Source organism: Meles meles, chromosome 17 (assembly GCF_922984935.1).
Source record: "Meles meles chromosome 17, mMelMel3.1 paternal haplotype, whole genome shotgun sequence".
Lineage (NCBI taxonomy): Eukaryota > Metazoa > Chordata > Mammalia > Carnivora > Mustelidae > Meles > Meles meles.
Genome location: NC_060082.1, coordinates 34333363 through 34355126, shown reverse-complemented (window position 1 = coordinate 34355126; position 21764 = coordinate 34333363). Strand labels below are relative to the sequence as shown.

The 21764-nt window shown below is 37.6% G+C and overlaps 1 protein-coding gene across 10 annotated transcripts in view; it reads right to left on the bottom strand.

Annotated features, from left to right (window-relative positions):
- The window catches only part of LOC123927761 (membrane cofactor protein-like), a 42823-nt gene that overhangs the window by 12196 nt on the left and 8863 nt on the right, over positions 1 to 21764 (bottom strand). For 4 of the 10 annotated variants that reach the window (XM_045982589.1, XM_045982592.1, XM_045982588.1 and 1 more), the window contains exons 4-10: positions 16596 to 16690; positions 15222 to 15419; positions 5275 to 5457; positions 4851 to 4895; positions 4730 to 4774; positions 4577 to 4621; positions 3380 to 3433 (exon numbers count right to left, since the gene is read on the bottom strand). In XM_045982589.1, coding sequence (XP_045838545.1) covers positions 3380 to 3433; positions 4577 to 4621; positions 4730 to 4774; positions 4851 to 4895; positions 5275 to 5457; positions 15222 to 15419; positions 16596 to 16690 — 665 coding nt within the window. The remainder of the gene's footprint in view (positions 1 to 3379; positions 3434 to 4576; positions 4622 to 4729; positions 4775 to 4850; positions 4896 to 5274; positions 5458 to 15221; positions 15420 to 16595; positions 16691 to 21764) is intronic. The other 6 variants (XM_045982591.1, XM_045982590.1, XM_045982594.1 and 3 more) reach the window with 6 other exon arrangements.

The window sequence follows — 21764 nt, the reverse complement described above, 5'->3', positions numbered from 1 at the left end:
TGCAAAAGGATGAAGTTGGACCCGTACTTTTACAGCATACACAAAAATTTATTCAAAATGGATACAAAACTAAACACAGAGCTACAAGTATAAAACTCTTAGAAGGAAACATATAGAACAAGCTTTGTGATGTCAGATCTGGCAACTATTGCCTGGATGTGACCAAAAAAACACACGAAACTAAAGAAGAACCAGAAAAACTGGACTTCATCAATGGACACTGCAGAGAGTGAAAAGGCAATACACAGAATGAGAAAACATCTGCAAACCATACAACTAATAAGGCACTGATACACAAAATATATAATGAACTCCTAAAACTCAACAGCAGAAAAACAAGACAATTAAAAATGGGCAAAGGACTTGAACAGACATGTCTCCAAAGATCTGCAAAACACCAATAAACACGTGAAAATATACTCATCACTTGTCATTAGGGAAATGAAAATAGAAACCACAATGAGAGGGGGTACCTGGTTGGCTCAGTAGGTTAAGCTTCCTTCCGACTGACTCCTGATCTCAGCTCAGGTCTTGATCTTAGGGTTGTAAGTTCAGCACCACCCCCTGCCCCCCCCCCCCCCCCCCCCGCGCAAAGGCAAAACAAGCAACAAGAACAAAAACCCACAATGAGATACTATTACATGTATATTAGGATGGCAATTGTCAAAAAAATGGAAAAGAACAAGTGTTGGCAAAGAGGTGGAGAATTTGGAATCTTTGTGTATCACTGGTGGGACTATAACATGCGCAGCCACTGTGGAAGACAGTATGGCTGTCCCTCAGAAAAGTAAACAAAGAATTACCATATAACCCAATAATTCTACTCTCAGGTATACATAATGCCAAAACTGAAAAGTTATTCAAATGCTAATATTCAGAATAACATTATTTGGAATAGCCAAAAGGCAAAAATGACCCAAATGTTTATGAACAGATGAATGAATAAACAAAATGTGGTACATAATACGAAATATTATTCAGCCAGAAAAAGAAATAAGTTCTCATATATGCTACAAGACAGATGAAATTTGAAAACATTATGCTAACTGAAATAAGCCAAAAATAATTCCACTTCTGTGAGGTACTTGGAATAGTCCAATTCATAGAGACAGAAAGTATAAAAGTGGCTGCCACAGCTGGGAGAGAGGGGAGTGGGGGAGAGATGGAGAGTTATTGTTTAATAGGTATAAAGATTCAAAGTGAGATGATAAAAACGTTTTGGAGATACATATAGTAATGATGGTTGCAAATAATGTAAATGCACTTAATGCCACTGAAATGAAAAGTGGTTAAATGTACATGAAATGTACATTTAAAGTGGTTAAAATGGTAGTATAAGTTTATTCAGAGGTATTAACACACAAGAGCACCTGGGTGGTTCAGTCAGTTAAGCATCTTACTCTTGATTTCAGCTCAGGTCATGATCTCACCATGGTGAGATCGAGCCCCACACTGAGTTCTGTGCTCAGTGGGGAGTCTGCTTGTTCCTCTCTCTCTGCTGCTCCCTCCACTCACTCATTCTATCAAATAAATAAATGAATAAAATCTTTTAAAAAATTAACATACAGAATAGCCTAAACATTTCTGAGAAGGAAGTGTTCTTCCAGAAATTAAAACATATCACACTATACTACAGTAAAAAAAAAAAAAAAAAATACACTACAGTAAAAAAAAAAAATGATCTGGTACTGATTCAGGAATGTAGAGTTCAAGGTTATAGGAGAATGACTAGAACACTCATGAATTTCATAATAAAAACTGGTACTTGAAAATAGTTGGAGAGAGGACAACTTATTCTATAGATGTTCCTACTTCACCACTGGTTCGGAGTGAGTGGGGTGGAGAGGAACCCTATCTCACACCATACACCACAATGAATTTCAGATGCACCAATGACTTAAATGCAAACAATTCAATCAGAACGCATGGTTGAAATGACTGTTTATTTCAGCATGGGGAAGACCAAAAGATTAAGGCAAAACACACATAGCCATTAGGATAAGAGCAATACACCCTACAATACACCTGTTAATATAAAACTACACATATAAAAGTCCCCTGTGGGAGAACAGTTTATATAAATTGTGGCATCTCTCTCTTTTTTTAAGATTTTATTTTATTTATTATTTGAAAGAGAGCACAAGCAGTGTGAGGGACAGAGGGAGAAGGGGACTTTGGGACTCAATCCCAGGACTCCAGGACCATGACCTGAGCTGAAGGCAAGACACTTAACTGACTGAGCCACCTAGACACCCCTAAACTGTGGCATATCTTAAAGTCACCATTAAAAAGGATGGGATATAATAAATCTGAACACAACACTAATCCAGGAAGTGGAAAAAGTGCAAGTTTCGGAAAAATATGAACAGCATGATGCCATTTTTATTCAAGAATGAAGAAAAAAATACCAAAATATGTATAACTACACAGAAAAGGATACTTATATACAGAAACAGGTCAAAAGTTTACTATTTAAACTACTAAGTGATTAACTCAGGTAATGGACTAAGAGTGATTAACTCTCTAAACTATTAAGTGATCAACTGAGGTAATGGACTAGAGAAAGAGTAAGAACCCATTTTTTATTCTGTATACTTTTGCAATGTTTGAAATTTTATAAACTTACATTCGTATACTTATATATTAAAATTACAAAAAGCAATCTATATCCAATAGTATAAAAATCTTAAAAGAAACCTGACTAGTAAAATTAAGAAAAAGAAAAAAAGCCTAGAAAAAACTTGTTCACTTCATGTTAAGAGTACTTTCATTTATAATGAGTTCTGACAAATCAACAAGAAAAATATTGTAGAAACCTAATAGAAAAATGAGCAAAGAGCATGAATAAATCAAAGCAGACCAAAAAAAGGTTCAGCTTCACTGATAATTAAGGAAATGTAATATAGGTCATCATTTTTAACCCATCACCTTATAAAACTTTTTTTCCCAAAGATTTTATTTATTCACTTGAGAGAGAAAAAGAGAAGCACGTGCACAAGCAAGGGGAGTGGCAGACTCCCCACTGAACAGGAAGCTGGATCCGACTCAATCCCAGGACCCTGAGATCACAACCTGTGCAGAAGGCAGACACGCAAATGACTGAACCACCAGGGGCCCCAGTGTTAATAAGAGTAGGATAAAGAGGGGCGCCTGGATGGCTCAGTGGGTTAAAGCCTCTGCCTTTGGCTCAGGTCATGATGAGTCCTGGGATCAAGCCCCGCATCGGGCTCTCTGTTCCGCAGGGAGCCTGCTTCCTCCTCTCTCTCTGCCTGCCTCTCTGCCTAGTTGTGATTTCTCTCTGTCAAATACAAAAAAAACCCAAACAAACCAAAAACAAACAAACAAACAAACAAAAGAGTAGGATAAAGAGTTGCTGAACCTGGAGGTGTAGTTGTTGAACGCGGAGGCATAGTCGTATGAGGAGACTCGGGTTCTGAAAAAATTAATTTGTTTCAATTCACCAAATTTATCAATACAAAATTATGGATTTAATTTTGATTTTAAAAGATTATTTTTTAAACTTTGTAATTCTATTTCTGAGAATTTAACTAAATATCTATTTGCACAAGTACATGAGAATGTATGTGTAACTTTGTTTGCTATAGCTTTGTATTTTAAAATGGAAATCCCAGAAGTTAACTGACATAAGTCATACAAATAATGGAGTTCAGAGATAGCAACTTCGAAATCTGGAACATATTTCCTTCCAACCATAGCAAAATAATCTTTCAGGTCGTAAGCAGAATAGCTTATCAGCAGAACTGGCAAGAAATCCCTCATTTCATTTCAATGAATAAGGACTATTACTGCCTTCAGTGGCTATGAAATTTATTTTCTATTCCTAAATAAAAATGCCCAGTAAAAAGAAAATAATAATTCTATGAAGCAAGGAGTTTGGTGGGGGTGGAGAATGGAAATACAGGTCTTATTCTGGAGATAGCAGAAATGCCCCAGTTTAAACTGTGCTGCAAAAACAAAACAGAACAAACCAATACAAGCACCAGCACCAGCACCAGCACCAGCACCAACATCAGCACCAGCACCAGCACCAACATCAACACCAACGCTGAAAACCAAACTAAACTGGTTGCAGTCCAGCAACTGAAACACAGTCCTGGACAAGGAAGACACCCTAAAGGACCCAAGAAATCCCTTTTACAAAGAATAAAACAGCAAAGTAAAAGACACAGAAAATATATACGTTAAAAACAGAAGACAAGGACCTTCTTCTTCACTAATACTCATTCGAGTGATGTCATATGAGCTACCTTTAGGAGCTTCCCATATGCGAGGCACTGTGCTGTTTCAAATGAATCCCATGAAAAGTTTACCATCACTCACTGGGGAAGGCATTAAATCATTTTACAAATACATTCACATTTAGGAGTCCAAAACTTGCCCACATTTACATACCAGTTTCTCTCTGTATGCTATGGCAAATCGTTTTGGGACTGTTAACAACTTAAAAATGACTACCAGTATGTTCTTCCTCCTTTCATTACTGAGCATAATGAATGCATGTAAAACATTAGAGATTTAGATGATTTTGAAAAATATAAGCAAGAAGGTACTAAACCTGAGACACTTGGAATTGGAGGTTTTGTACTGGGAGGAGTCGACACTGGAAAACAAAATAATGTAGATGCATCAAATGATTGGGAGTTATTGCTGGCATGTGCACCAGGAATTTAAAGGATTTTTGGAAAAGACAAGCAGAAAGTTATTAAACCTGTATGATTAAAAATTGGAGGACTGGTACTGGAAGGAATCAGTACTGGAAAAAAAATAATGTAGACTTATCAGCTTGATCAGACTTGATTTTTGAAAAATACAAGCAGAAAGTTCCTAACCTGTATGATTCAAAATCGGAGGACTGGTACTGGAAGCAATCAGCACTGGAAAAAAAATAATGTAGACTGGGAATTATTGCTTTCTTTCCATTTTTATGAAGCATATCTTCTATTCTTAACTTATTTAGGTAAAAATTTCCATGCTTCAGTTTTCTGAAAAATGGCTGCTATTCAGTTTTGCACATAAAAAAAGCCAAACGAGAAATGTATATACCTCTGTGACATACCTAACATGCAAAGCCCCTATGAAAACAGAAAATTACACAGCAGAATTCTTTTGTGAATTCAGGGAAATGAATATAAGACAGAGTTAAATACCAAAATTGCTTCTATTCAACTATTTGGCATCACTGCTATTTAATGTCGAGGAAACAAAATTAAAACAAGAAAAAAAAGACAAAAAGGCAAGTGACACCCACTGTACCTTTAAGACACGTTGGCTTCGCAGGCTCCCAAGTACTGTTCCTACCACAGACTGCTATGTTCTCACCCTCATGGTAATAACCCGGGGAGCATTCAAATGTGACTGTTGCTTTGTAGTAGTATTTTCTGCTGAATCCTGATAACAGTCTTCCATTTTCAGGGTCTGGAAATGGGCATTTGATGACTGAAATATAAAGAAAGTCCAGAATTAATGGAAAGCTGCTTGAACACAGGAACAGAAAAAAATGGTACAGAGTAATTTCCTGCCAGAAGAGACATACAAGGCATGAAAGGCAAGGTGTTAAATAAAAGAAAATTTAAAAACACCGGAAAAATCTGTATGCATATATACATTTTAGCCCCCGGGAGAGAGAGTTAGAGAAATCTAGTAACTTTTTTTCCACCTAGAAAGACTAGCATTATAGTTTATTGGCTTTCCTATATTTTTTCCCATTACTGACAAGACTTGAGAAATGCCTGGCAGCCACATACAAATCGGAGGTAAGTTCAAGAGCAATTTTAAATCCCCTGTTCTAGGGATTTTTCGCAAGGTCATGTTGACATTGCTTTTCTAGAAAGGTGGGAAACACCTTCTGAGAAGGCAATACTTGAGCTCAAAGTTAAAAGTTGAAAAGCAGAAAGCCATGCAAAGAGAGGCAAAATGGAAGTTCTCAGGTAGCAATAACACACATAAGTGGAATGTTCAAGAAATGGAAAGGCCAATGGAGTTAGGGCAGCATTTTCCAAACATCTTGGCCAGCAATCCAGAGATCAAACAACACATTTTTTGCTGTAAACCAGTATATGAGCACACAGGCCTGAAATACAAGTTAGCCTCATACTGGAGGACTCTGCTACTTCCCATTCCACTCTCCCTCTTAAGAAGTACACCCGGGGCATGACCTCACAGACTGATCTCCGAATCGACTCATGGGCTTGGGAGAGTTTGGAAACAAAACCACAGGGCTGAGCAGTGAGTACAACAGAACATGTTATGATATTAAATCTGAGCAGTAGATAAGGGCCAGAGAGTGGACAGCCTTTTCAACCAGAGGACTGCTCTTCCTCTGTTCCCAGGATTCTGACTTTCCAGCAGCTGTCCTTTCCCTTCAGCCCGAGGGAACTTCCGGTAGCAATTCCTTTAGTGCAGTTCGGCTCGTGATTCTCCTGGCTTGGGTTTAGCTCCAAAGGTATCATTTCCTCACCTTCTGGTTTGAAAGATTTCCCCTTGACGGAGAATCCTAGTAGAAGTGCTGTGGGGTTTTTCCAGCAGCCTAGCAGATACTGTCTTCCAGTCTCCAGCGTTCCTCAGGACAAGTCAGCTGTCACTCTAACTCCAGGCGATGGTGGGGGGTGGGGAGGACAGTGTGACATGTGTTTATTCTCCCCTCTCCCTGACTGCTTTTCCTTGCACACCTTTTGTTTTCAGTCACTTGACCCTGGGGGGTTCTTGGTAAATGAAAACAATGTATTCGTCCTGCTGGGGTCACTGACTTTCTTGATTCTGTGAGGTTATTGTTTTGGGACAAATGTGATTAATATTTGGCCCATGTTTATTCAAATTGGTGTCTACCCTGTTCTCTCTCCTCTTTCTGAAGCTCCAACAGCTTGTATGTTTGACGTCTTGCTACTCTTCCACAGGTCTCTAAGTCTCTCTCTCTCTCTAGTATTTCTTTTCAAATCATATTCTCCTGACTTCAGGTTCACCGATTTTTGTGCCGTTGTGCTAGATGGCTGTTAGTGGCAATAATGGCTTCATGTCGGGTAGACACAATTTACATACAGTAAAACTCATCCTTTCAAGAACACAGCTGTATTAGGGCTGACAAATGCAAATAATCATGTGATTACCACAATAAAGACACAGGCAAGTTCCATTACCCCCCAACACATCCTCATGCCACTCTGTAATCGACCCTACACACCCCCACACAATCACCTTCACCATCAGCCAAACACTGATCTGTTTTCTATCTCTGTACAGTTGCTTTTCCAGAATGTCATAATGGGATTGCAGCCTCTGACTCTGGCTTATTTCACTCAGCATAATGCATCTGAGAGTCATTCATGCTGCTGCATGGATTGGAGCTCACTCCTTTTTATTGCTGAGTTGCATTCCACCATCTGGATGTACCACAGCTGCTAATCCATTTCACCAGTTGAAGGACAAGTTGAGTTGTTCCCAATCTGGGGTGATTATAACTAAGGCAGCTGAATAGTCTCATAGAGGTTCCTATGTGCACATGTTTTCATTTTACTTGGATTGATGAGCTGTATGTTAAAGGCATGCTTAACTTTCCAAGGATCATCCAACTGCGTTCCAAAGAGGTCATACATTTTAGATTCTTATAAAAAGTGTATGACAGGGGTGCCTGGGTGGCTCAGTGGTTTAAGCCTCTGCCTTCGGCTCAGGTCATGATCTCAGGGTCCTGGGACTGAGTCCCGCGTCGGGCTCCCTGCTCAGTGGGGAGCCTGTTTCTCCCTCTCTCTCTGCCTACCTCTCTGCCTACTTGTGACCTCTCTGTCAAATAAATAAATAAAATATTTTTTAAAAAAAGTGTATGACAGTTTCAACTGCTCCAATATTAGCTTTCAGTTTTAGTTTTTTAATTTCAGCCATTCTTTATTTTTTTAAAGGTTTTATTTATTTGACACAGAGAGAGAGAGAGAGATCACAGGTAGGCAGAAAAGCAGGCAGAGAGAGGGTGAAGCAGGCTCCCTGCTGAACAGAGAGCCCAATGCAGGGCTCCATCCCAGGACCCTGAGACCATGACCTAAGCCGAAGGCAGAGGCTTAACCCACTGAGCCACCCAGGCACCGCTAATTGCAGCCATTCTAACAGCTATCTAGTGATATCTCCTTGTGGTTTAAATTACATTTCTGTAATTGCTAATGATATTGAGCAACTTCTCATGTACTTTTCACCACCCATGTATCTTCTTTGATGAAATAGTTGCATTCAACATTTTGTCTATTAAAATAAAATAAAAACTGGGCTGTTTTCTTATTATTGTGGGCTTTTTTTTTTTTTTTTTTTTTAAGATTTTACTTGTTTGTCAGAGAGACAGAGAAATAGAAAGAGAAAAAGCACGAGCAGGGGAAGTAGCAAGCAGAGGGTCAGGCAGGCTTGCCGCTGAGCAAGGAACCTGATGTGGAAATTGATCTCAGGATCACGGGATCCTGGGATCATGACCAGAGCTAAAAGCAGACACTTAACTGACTGAGCCACCCAGGCATCCCTTATTATTGCATTTTAAGAGTTCTTTACATATTGTAGATATAAATTCATTATCAGGTATCTGTTCTGCAAATACTTTCTCTCCAGTCCATGGCTAATTTTAAAAAATTCTTTTATCAGTGTCTTGTGAGAGCAGACATAGCAGAACTTTTAAAAAGTCTATTTCAGGGGCGCCTGGGTGGCTCAGTGGATTAGGCCGCTGCCTTCAGCTCAGGTCATGATCTCAGGGTCCTGGGATCGAGTCCCACATCGGGCTCCCTGCTCAGCAGAGAGCCTGCTTCCCTTCCTCTCTCTCTGCCTGCCTCTCTTGTGATTTCTCTCTGTCAAATAAATAAATAAAATCTTTAAAAAAAAAAAAAAAAAAAAAAAAAAAAAAAGTCTATTTCATTAATTTATTTCTTCATTAAAGGATCAAGCTTTTATGGTTGTATTGAAATCTCTGGCTAGGTCACAAACATTTTCTGTTTTCTAGTGAAACTTTTATAGTTTCAGGTTTTATATCAATTACCATTTTGAGTAAACGTTTTTATATTAAACTAACATGAGTTAAGGGTTCTTTTTGGTATTTTTGAATATGCATGTCTAAATATGCCTGTACTTTTATCATTTCCCACTGATTTGTTTGTAAACTGTGATAAGATCGACTACACACACCTGGAAGGGTTTATTTCTGGACTTTATTCCACTCCATTGCTGTATAAGGCTACCCTTTCAACAATACCACACTGTCTTGATTATATGCTTCATACTATGTTTTATATTAAGTCCTTAAACCAGGAAGGAGGAGAGTTTGTTTGTTTTTTTTTGTTTTTTTGTTTTTTGTTTTCAGAAAATGCTTTGAATATTTTGCGTTGTCTTTTCATACTAACTTTAGATTCAGCTTGTCACTTTATATAGAAAATTCTGCTGGGAGTTTTATTGGGGGTTGTGAATATACAGATCAGTTATGAAGAAATGACATCTTTATTATACTGAGTGTTCTAATTAATGCTACAGAATTTCTATTATTGATATTATTGAGATATTTTTTCTTTTAGTGTTTAGCTGTTTTTAGCCACTCAAATCTTGCACGTTTGTCAGATTTATACACAAATATTTATACAAGTTGGAAGTTCTAAATGGAACTTCAACATTCTCTAATGGTTTACTGCCAGTATGCAGACATAAAGTTGACTCCTGTACACTGATGTTCTGTCCCACAACCTTGCTGAAACTTCAGTCTTTCAAATCTTCTGCCACCTCGTCATCTCACGAGTGAACACGGTATATTTTATTTCTCTCTTTCCAGTGTGTTCCTAGTTCCATCTCCTGCTGAATGCTGAATACAATACAATGCTGAATACATGGTGATAGCGGGCATGCTTGTCTTGTTCCTACTTTAGGGGGAAATAAATTAGTCTTTCATCATTAAATATAATGCTAGCTGTGGCATCTTTATCAGGTTCAGATAGTTTTGCTCCATTCCTGGCTTGCTGTATTGCACAAAGAGTGATATTTTGATATGTTTTCTTCATTTTTATTCAATTCAAAGCATTCTGATTTTCCTGCAACTTCTCCTTTAACTCATGCATTGAGTGTCTTGTGTAATTTTCAAATATTTGGGGCTTTTTAATATATCTTTGTTTTCTACATTCATTTCATTGTGATCTGACATTATACTCTGCATGGTTTCAATTAAAATGTTTTTAAACTACCATATTTTGTAGAATATGGTGTTGGAGAATGTTCCACATGTACCTTAATAGAGTAAATATTTTGGTGCCCTTCAGTGGTTCTTTCTTCCAAGAGTCAAATCCCTTCCAGAGTCTCCTTCCTTTTGGCCACTCTTTACACCCTTACACACTGTTATTAAAATACATTTTGTCCAGAGTTTACCATTCTTACTTGGGAGAGGATTGGTCTTTTGCAATTTGCTCTACCAGTTCCTGTACCTGGAACTCTTAGACGTCTTGTAATACAAGATAAAACTTATTTTTTTTAATTTTTTATTAGCATATAATGTATTATTAGCCCCAGGGGTATAGGTCGGTGAATCGCCAGGTTTACACACTTCACAGCACTTACCATAGCACATCCACCCTCTCCCTCCCCTCTCCCCTCAGTAACCCTCAGTCTGTTTAGTGAGATTGAGTCTCTTATGGTTTGTCTCCCTCACTGTCCCATCTTGTTTCATTTTTTCCTTCCCTACCCACCAAAACTCGCCCGTTGCCTCTCAATTCTTCGTATCAGGGAGATCATATGATAACTGTCTTTCTCTGATCAACTTATTTCACTCACATAATACTCTCTATCCACGTTGCCGCAAATAGCAAGATTTCATTTCTTTTGATGGCTGTGTAGTATTCCATTGTATATATACACACCACATCTTCTTTATCCATTCATCTTTCCATACTTTGGCTATTGTGCACGTGCCCCTTCAGATCACTACATTTGTATCTTTGGGGTAAATACCCACTAGTACGATTGCTGGGCTGTAGGGCAGCTCTATTTTCAACTTTTTGAGGAACCTCCATGCTGTTTTCCAGAGTGGTTGCACCAGCTTGCATTCCCACCAACTGTGTAGGAGGGTTCACCTTTCTCCACATCCTCACCAGCATCTGTCATTTACTGACTTCTTAATTTTAGCCATTCTGACTGGTGTGAGGCGGTTTTGATTTGTATTTCCCTGATGCCGAGTGATGTGGAGTACTTTTTCATGTGTCTTTGCAGAAATGTCTGTTCATGTACTCCGCCCATTTCTTGATTGGATTATTTGTTCTTTGAGTGTTGAGTTTGATATATTCTTTATAGATTTTGGATACCAGCCTTTTATCTGATAATGTCATTTGCAAATATCTTCTCCCATTCTGCCAGTTGTCTTTTGGTTTTGTTGACTGTTTCCTCTGCTGTGCAGAAGCTCTTGATCTTGATGAAGGCCTAATAGTTCATTTTTGACCTTGCTTCCCTTGCCTTGTGATGTTTCTAGGAAGAAGTTGCTGTGGCTGAGGTCAAAGAGGTTGCTGCCTGTGTTCTCCTCAAGGATTTTGATGGATTCCTTTCTCACATTGAGGTCCTTCATCCATTTTGAGTCTATCTTTGTGCGTGATGCGAAGAAACGGTCCAATTTCATTTTTCTGCATGTGGCTGTCCAGTTTTCCCAACACCATTTATTGAAGAGGCTGTCTTTTTTCCATTGGACATTCTTTCCTGCTTTGTTGAAGATTAGTTGACCATAGAGTTGAGGGTCCATTTCTGGGCTCTCTATTCTGTTCCAATGACCTGTGTGTCTGTTTTTGTGCAAGTACCATGCTGTCTTGATGATGACAGCTTTGTAATAGAGCATGAAGTCCGGAATTGTGATGCCACCAACTTCGGTTTCATTTTCAACATTCTTCTGGCTATTGAGGGTCTTTTCTGGTTCCATATAAATATTAGGATTATTTGTTCCATTTCTTTGGAAAAAACGGACGGTATCTTGATAGGGACTGCATTAAATGTATAGATTGCTTTAGGTGGCATAGACATCTTCACAGTATTTTTTCTTCCAATCCATGAGCATGGAACATTTTTCCATTTCTTGTGTCTTCCTCAATTTCTTTCATGAGTACTTTACAGCTTTCTGAGTATAGATTCTTTGCCTCTTTGGTTAGGTTTATTCCTAGGAATTTTATGGTTTTGGGTGCAATTGTAAATGAGATTGACTCCTTAATTTCTCTTTCTTCTGTTCTGTTGTTGGTGTATAGAAATGCAACTGATTTCTGTACATTGATTTTATATCCTGGCACTTTCCTGAATTCCTGTTCAAGTTCTAGCAGATTTGGAGCCAAGTCCTTTGGGTTTTCCACATGAAGTATCATTATCATCTGCAAAGAGTGATAGTCTGACTTCTTTGCAGATTTGGATGCCTTTAATTTCTTTTCGTTGTCTAATTGCTGAGGCTAGGACTTCTATTACTATGTTGAATAACAGTGGGGATAATGGATATCCCCGCCTTGTTCCTGACCTTAGCGGAAAAGCTCTGTTTTTCCTCCATTGAGAATGATATTCACGGTGGGTTTTTCATAGATGGCTTTGATAATATTGAGGTATGTACCCTCCATCCCTACACTTTGAATAGTTTTTTTTTTTTTTTAGAGATTTTATTTATTTGACAGAGAGAGATCACAAGTAGGCAGAGAGGCAGGCAGAGAGAGAGAGGAGGAAGTAGCCTCCCTGCCGAGCAGAGAGCCCGATGCGGGACTCGATCCCAGGACCCTGAGATCATGACCTGAGCTGAAGGCAGAGGCCGAAACCACTGAGCTACCCAGGCGCCGGACTTTGAATAGTTTTGATCAAGAAAGGATGCTGTACCTTGTCAAATGCTTTTTCAGCATCTACTAGAGTACAATATGATTCTTATTCTTTTATTAATGGATTGTATCACACTGATTAATTTCAGATGTTGAACTAACCTTGCAGCCCTGGAATAAATCCCACCTGGTTGTGGTGAATAATGCTTTTTTTTTTTTTAAAGATTTTATTTTATTTATTTGACAGAGAGAGAGATCACAAGTAGGCAGAGAGGCAGGCAGAGAGAGAGGAGGAAGCAGGCTCCCTGTGGAGCAGAGAGCCCGATGCGGGGCTCGATCCCAGGACCCTGAGATCATGACCCGAGCCGAAGGCAGCGGCTTAATCCACTGAGCCACCCAGGCGCCCCGAATAATGCTTTTTTTAATGTACTGTTGGATCCTACTGGCTAGTATTTTGGTGAGAATTTTCGCATCTGTGTTCATCAGGGATATTGGTCTGTAGTTCGCTTTTATGATGTGGTCTTTGTCTGGTTTTGGTATCAAGGTAATGCTGGCCTCAAAAAATAAAGTTGGAAATTTTCCTTCCATTTCTATTTTTTGGAACAGTTTTAGGATAACAGTTATTAATTCTTCTTTAATGTCTGGCAGAATTCCCCTGGGAAGCCACCTGGCCTGGGCCCTTTTTTGCTGGGAGCTTTTTGATGATTGCTTCAATCTCCTTACTGGTTATGGGTTTTTCAGGTTTTATATTCTTCCTGGTTCAGTTTTGGTAGTTTAAATGTCTGTAGGAATGCATCCATTTCTTCCAAATTGTCAAATTGGCTGGTATACAGTTGCTCATAATATGTTCTTATAGTTGTTTGTATTTCTTTGGTGTTGGTTGTGATCTCTCCTCTTTCATTCATGATTTTATTTATTTGGTCCTTTCTCTTTTCTTTTTGATAAGTCTGGCCAAGGGTTTATCAATCTTATTCTTTCAAAGAACCAGCTCCTAGTTTCCTTGATTTGTTTTATTGTTTTTTTGGTTTCTATTTCATTGATTTCTGCTCTGATCTTTATTATTTCTCTTCTCCTGCTAGGTTTAGGCTTTCTCTGTTGTTCTTTCTCCAGCTCCTTCAGGTGTAGGGTTAGGTTGTGTACTTGAGACCTTTCTTGTTTCTTGAGAAAGGCTTGTACCGCTATATATTTTCCTCTCAGGACTGCCTTTGCTGTGTCCCACAGATTTTGAACCGTAGTGTTTTCATTATCATTTGTTTTCATGAATTTTTTCAATTCTTCTTTAATTTCCTGGTTGACCCATTCATTCTTTAGACTCCATGTATTTGGGTTCTTTCCAGCTTTCCTCTTGTGATTGAGTTCTAGCTTCAGAGCATTGTGGTCTTAAAATATGCAGGGAATGATCCCAATCTTTTGATACCAGTTGAGACCTGATTTGTGACCCAGGATGTGATCTGTTCTGGAGAATGTTCCATGTGCACTAGAGAAGAATGTGTATTCTGTTGCTTTGGGATGAAATGTTCTGAATATATCTGTGATGTCCATCTGGTTCAGTGTGTCATTTAAGGCCTTTATTTCCTTGTTGATCTTTTGCTTGGATGATCTGTCCATTTCAGTGAGGGGGGTGTTAAAGTCCCCTACTATTATTGTATTATTATTGATATGTTTCTTTGATTTTGTTATTAATTGCTTTATATAGTTGGCTGCTCCCATGTAGGGGTATAGATATTTAAAATTATTAGATCTTCCTGTTGGAGAGACCATTTGAGTATGATACAGCATCCTTCCTCATCTCTTATTATAGTCTTAAAATCTAATTTATCTGATATAAGCATTGCCACCCCAGCTTTCCTTTGATGTCCATTAGCATAGTAAATTGTTTTCCACCCTCACTTTAAATCTGGAGGTGTCTCTGGATCTAAAATGAGTTTCTTGTAGAGAGCATATTGATGGGTTTTGGATAAAACATTTTAAAGCCACTGTATGCTCTTTTGATGTTTCCAAAGAAAAAAATCCTAAGTCATGCATACACATAGGAGTTCACAATGTATTAATTAGAATGCCAAAAACATGTAGGGTAAGGGCTGGGGAGTTCTATAAACAGAACTACTTTTGAGTCACTTGGACTTACATTAAACTAAATTAGGGGCTCCTGGATGACTCAGCTGGTTAAGCGTCTGACTCCTGATTTTGGCTCAGGCTGTGATCTTATGGGTGGTGAAAGTGAACCCTGCCTCAGGTTCCCTGCTCAGCGGAAGTCTGCTAGAGATATTCTCTCTCTCCCTCCCAAATAAATAAATAAATCTTTTAAAAAATTAAATGAAAAGCCAATTTAATGGGAGGAGCAAGCACATGTGGCTGTTTTGTTTACTGGTAGGTAAGTATTTACCAATTGTTTCCAAAATATTTATAAATGAAGAAGGAAAGAAATGAAAATATTACCTTTACACTCAGGAGGGTTACTACTCCATACACCATCACCAGAACAAATAAGATGACTCTCTCCAACAAGTGAATATTCATCTGGTCCATCTGGAGGATTACAACTGTAAATTACCACTTCATTATATTCAAATTCACCCTTCTCACTACCGGTGTATTTTCCATTTGGTATATCTCCAGGTGATGGACACATTATCCCTTATAAAGTGGAAAAAAAAAAAAAAAAAAAAAAAAAAGAGGACACGAAAGGCAAAAGGAAAGGAAAAGATTACAATAGCGTTAGTGAAGACCTATGAACTGCCTTAAATAAATTCATTAACATATGATTTCTACAAGCTCGGTGTTAACTCCAATATTCATTTAGAAAATGGTTTCTGTGAGAAAATTTATTATCCCAAATTCAGACCAGTAAGGTAGATGTGAACTTTAACAGAACTCAGTTTCTTAAATACCTATATAAGATACCTATGAAATACCTATGTTTACCTGGAAAGCCATTTTAAGTTCTCATTATGAGATGCTGACAATTTATAAATAAAATCTTTTAAAAAAGAGAAATGCTGAGAATTTAATGAGAAAATTTGCTTGTGACTAAAAATAAACTCAGGGTGAGAAATGCTTTATAATTTACAAATATACTTGACACTTGAACAACAAAGGGGTTAGAACTGATCCTCTGCATAGCTGAAACTCCCCATGTATCTTTTGACTGCCCCAAAACTTAACTACTAATAGCCTACTATTGACTAGAAACTTTATCAAGAACATAAAGAGATGATTAACACACACTTTGTATATGTACTATATACTATATTCATACAATAAAATAAGCTAAAGAAAGTATTAAGAAAATCATAAGAGAAAATATATTTGTAGTACCGTACAGTTAAAAAAAACACATATAAGTGGACTTGCACAGTTAAAATATGTGTTGTTGAAGGGTCAACTGTATATTCATTCACTGAATTGGTAGTTTACAGTATCAAGATACTACTGTCTGTTTTCACTTTCATCCTAATGAGTCTACAGTGAAATTATCCAAATATGTATAAATTGTGTGACAGCACAATAGACTGAATCCATACATCTTCTTTTAAGCCAGATTTTGAAGAGATTTGCCAAATTGTGAAACAATGCCACTACTCTCTTTCCTTTGGAAAATAATGCTTTTTTACAAAAAAATAAAATATGTGGCATATATTGACATGCATCGAGCTTATAGTTCTTAAAAGTGAATTAATATTTATTTTAAAAAACTTCTTTTATTTCCAATATAATGACTACCAACAGACCTAACCACATAAAACAAAGTGCATCCTAACAACAAAATTTTAAGAACTAGTGCTCTAGATTCTAATGAAAGTATATACTTACTTAGACATTGTGGGTGATCACCACTCCAAGACATTTGTTTTTCATCAACAACAGAAATTTGACAATATAGAATTCTTTCTCCACGTAGCCGATAACTGAATGAGAAAAGAAAAAGTTACTGGATTCTTTAGCAGTTAACAAGATGTATATAATAATGAAAAAAATTTTGGTTGTTTGGTTGTTTCTCTATGCTATAGTAGTTTGCTGAAGATGTTCTTTAAGTGACATATAATGAGAATGCTGACCATATCTGTAATTTAACCAAAGAGTTTCTGCTTTAAATATACACTGGCCTAGATCAAAGATGTCTGTTCTATCTCTCAGTCTGGCCACTTTGCTATCTCCAGCAATCACCTTACACATTCATTTCTATGCCTATGCTCCTGACGTTTTTTTTAAGATTTTATTTATTTATTTGAGAGAGAGAGAGAGAGAGAGTACAAGCAGAGGAGAGATGCAGAGGGAGAAGCAGACTCCCTGTTGACCAGGGAGCCTGATATAGGATAGGGCTTGACTAGGGGAATTAAACACAGATTTGAGCACGCAGAAGAAAAGAACCGGCAAATTGGAAACTACTGAGCAGAAAGAGAAAAGACTAAAGAAAAGTACACAAGCAAAGGGACTATTGGGACACCAACAAGCAGACCAAGATATACGCTATAAGACTCCCAGAAGAAGACAGAAAGGGCACAGACAGTATTTGAAGAAATAATGACTGGAAACCCAAATCTGATGATAGATATGAAGATAAGTATCTAAAATTCTCCAAAATTCCAAGTAAAATGAACTCAAAGAGACCCACACTAAGACACATAATAATCAAACTTTCAAAAGACGAAGAGAAAGAATCTTGAAAGCTTGAAGACAGAAGTGAATCATCACCTACAAGGGATCCTAAGATTATCAGCAGATTTCACACCTGAAACTAGGATGCCAGAAAACAGTGGGCTGACTGAATATTCAAGGTGCTAAAAGAAAAAAAAAAAAAAACTGGCAAACAAAATTCCTCTATCCAGCAAAACCATCCTTTGAAAGCGAGGGAAAAATTAAGATTTCCCCAGTAGAGAAAAAATCTGAGGAGTATGTGACCATTAGACCTAACTTGCAAGAAATGTACAAGGGGGTCTGCAAGGTCAAATGAATGGATACTAGAAAGTAACTTGAAGCTGTATGGATAAATAAGGATCTCACTAAAGGTAAATACCTGAGTAATTATAAAAGCTAATATTATTGTAACAATGGCTTATAAGTAAAATTTTTGTTTTCTGTGCGATTTAAGACAGTAATCTTTTAGAAGAAAACAGATTAGTGTAGAAGCTAATATTACAATTATTAGTATAGAGATCAGTATGACATCAATAACCAAAAGGGGTGGGGATGAAGCTGTAAATGAACAGTTTTTGTAATTTACTGAAATTCAAACTGGAGTGCTAGGCCTGTAGGATGTTAACTGTAGTCCCCATGGGAACTACAAACAAAACAGCTATAGAATATACACAAAAGGAAATGAGAGAGGAATTTAAACATAACACTACAACAATCAACTACACACAATAAAACAACACTACAGGAAATGAGGAACATAAAAAGCTATAAGGAATATAGAAAAAATAGCACAATTTCAAAAGTGTTTCCTTGTAGTAATTACTTTAAGTGTAAATGGATTAAGTTCTCCAAGCAAAAGACAGAGATCAACAGAATGGAAAGAAACACATTATCCAACTATACAACATCTACCAGAGCCTCTCTTAAGCTTCAAAGACACATATGGGTTGAAACTGAAAGGATGGAAAAAGATATTCCACACAAATAGTAACCAAAAGAGAGCAGGGGTGGCTATACTTCAGATATAATAGACTTTAAATTAAAAAACGATTACAGGAAACAAAGGAGGACATTATATTAGAAAAGGTTAAATACTCAAAAAATATAACAATTACAAACATTTATGTATGCCATGACATAAATAAATATGAATCAAAAAAAAATTAAAGGGGGGACCACATATTTCTCATATAGGTATTTCTATACTAATAGTTGGAGACTTCAATGCCCAACTCACAAGAATGGAAAGACAACTAGAAAGACGGTAAGAAAAACAGAGGACTTCAACAACGTAATAAACCAACAAGATGACACAGACATATATAGAGCATTCTACCCAACAACAACAAAATACACATTCCTTTTAACTGCATATGGGTCACTTCCCAGGACAGTCATAAGCTAGGCCACAAATAATAATATGTATTATTATATTAATAATATGATCAATTATACAATGAATAGTTAATTAGATAATTATGTTAGGCCACAAATTAATATTAATTAATCAGTAGATTTTAAAAGATAGATATCATATCTGGCCACGATGGGATGAAGTGAGAAACCAATATTAAGGGGCGCCTGGGTGGCTCAGTGGGTTAAAGCCTCTGCCTTTGGCTCAGGTCATGATTCCAGGGTTCTGGGATCGAGCCCCGCATCGGGCTCTCTGCTCTGCAGACAGCCTCCTTCCTCCTCTCTCTGCCTGCCTCTCTGCCTACTTGTGATCTCTGTCAAATAAATAAATAAAATCTTAAAAAAAAAAAAAAAAAAGAAACCAATATTAAAAGGAAAACCAGAAAATTCACAAAATTGTGAAAAATAAACAACACGTTTTTAAACAACCAATGAATGGATCAAAGAAGAAATCAAAGGGAAATGAGAAAATACTTTCAGGTGAATGAAAATGAAAACACAGCTTACCAAAACTTATGGGATGCAGTGAAAGCAGTGCTAAGGGGGAGATTTATGACCATAAAGGCTTACTTTAAAAAATGAAAGATCTGAAATCAACAACCAAACATTACAACTAAAGGTATTAGAAAAGAAAAACTAAACCAAGGTAGCAGAAGACGTAAATGGCGAAGACTAGATAGGAGATAAATAAAATAGATGAGAAAAAAAATACAGAAAATCAACAAAACCAAAAGTTGGTTTTGTGAAGATCAACTGAATTCACAAACCTTTAGATGGACAGAGGGAAGACTCAATTTATTGAAATTGGAAATTTAAGTGGGAATGTTACTATCAACTCTACAGAAATACAAAATATAATAAAATATAATAAAAACAGGGACACCTGGGTGGCTCAGTGGGTTAAGCCTCTGCCTTCAGCTCAGGTCATGATCTCAGGGTCCTGGGATCGAGCCCCGCATTGGGCTCTCTGCTCAGCTTGGAGCCTGCTTTCCCCCTCTCTCTCTGCCTGCCTCTCTGCCTACTTGTGATCTCTCTGTCAAATAAATAAATAAAATCTTTAAAATATATATATATATAATAAAATTGGGCAACCTAGATAAATAGACAAATCCCTGGAAAGACAAAGCCTACCAAAACTAAACCATGAAGAAACAGAAAATATGAATAGACTTATAACTGGTAAAGAATTGGCTCATCAAAATTCTCCCAATAAAAAAAAAGCCCTAGACCTGGTGGTTTCATGGATGAATTCTACCAAACATTTAAGAAGAACTAAACCTATTCTTCTCAAACTTATCCAAAAAATTCAAGACGAAGTCTTCCAAATTCTTTATGAGATCAGCATCGCATGATACCAAAACTAGACAAAGGCACTACAAAGAAATAAAGCTACAGACCAGTATCTCTTATGCACAATGATGCATATATCATCAAAAAATACTAAACAACAAAATTCTGCAGCATATTATATACCATGAATAAGCAAGATTTATTCCTGGGATACAAGGATGTTTCAACATGAAAAATGATCAGTGCCATATGCCACATCAGCAGAACGGACACAAACCACATCATCACTTGAAGCATTTGACAGAATTCAACACTCTTTCATGATAAATATACTCAATGAAGTAGGAAGACAAGAAAACTGTCTTAAGATAATAAAAGCCATTCATAAGAAACCCACAGCAAATATCATACTCAATGGTGAAAAGCTGAAGGCTGAAAGCTTTTCCTCTAAGATGAGGAGTTAAGTCAAGGATGTCTGCTTTTACCAGTTCTATTCAAACAGTACTGGAAATTCTTTTTTTTTTTTTAAGATTTTATTTATTTATTTGACAGAGATCTCAAGTAGGCAGAGAGGCAGGCAGAGAGAGAGAGAGAGAGGAGGAATCAGGCTCCCTGCTGAGCAGAGAGCCCGATGTGGGGCTCAATCCCAGGACCCTGGGATCATGACCTGAGCTGAAGGCAGAGGCTTTAACCCACTGAGCCACCCAGGCGCCCAGTACTGGAAATTCTAACCATAGCAGTTAGACAAGAAGTAAGACATCCAAAACATCCAAAATGGAAAGGAAGAAGTAAAATGATGAGTTTGCAGATGATGCGATCTTCTCTATGGAAAACCCTAAAGATTCCACCAGAACAAGGGTGTTAGTAGCATTAATAAATGAATTCAGCAAAGTAGCAGGATACAAAGTCAGTATTAAAAAAATCAGATGCAGGGCACCTGGGTGACTCAGTTGTTCAGCATCTAACTCTTGATTTGGGCCCAGGTCATGATCTCAGGGTTGTGAGATCAAGCCCTGCTTCTAGCTCTCTCCTACAAGTGGAGCCTGCTTAAGATTCTCTCCCTCTCTTTCTGCCCCTTCCCCACCGCCACTCACATGCACAAGCGCTCTCTCTTGCTCGATCACTCAAAAAGAAAAGAAAAGAAAAGAAAAAGATACATTTCCCTATTGTATTCCATTTATCCTCTAGGTGAAAGCTTCATAAATGCCCAGTATCCCCAATATATATTATTAAAAGAGCCCTAAAGAACCGAGGCTTTTATTCTTGAGTGCTCAGTATCTCTTTTTGAAATACTTAAACTTCATAGTAGTCACAAAAATCCAACTAACAAATCCTCATCAACATAATGGTCCAGGCTAACCAGGTGAATTTTGACATGGTAACACCTTAGAATTATCTCAATACAAGAATATCTATAGTTGGCGATTCGACCTCCCATTTCTGTAAGTTGGTCATTTTAAATAGGGTGCACTTTGTTGTCAAAAATGAAGTCATCAGGGGCACCTGGGTGGCTCAGTGGGTTAAAGCCTCTACCCTTGGCTCAGGTCATGATCCCAGGGTCCTGGGATCAAGGCCCGCTTCCCCCGCCCTTTCTCTCTGCCTGCTTGTGATCTCTGTCTGTCAAATAAATAAATACAATCT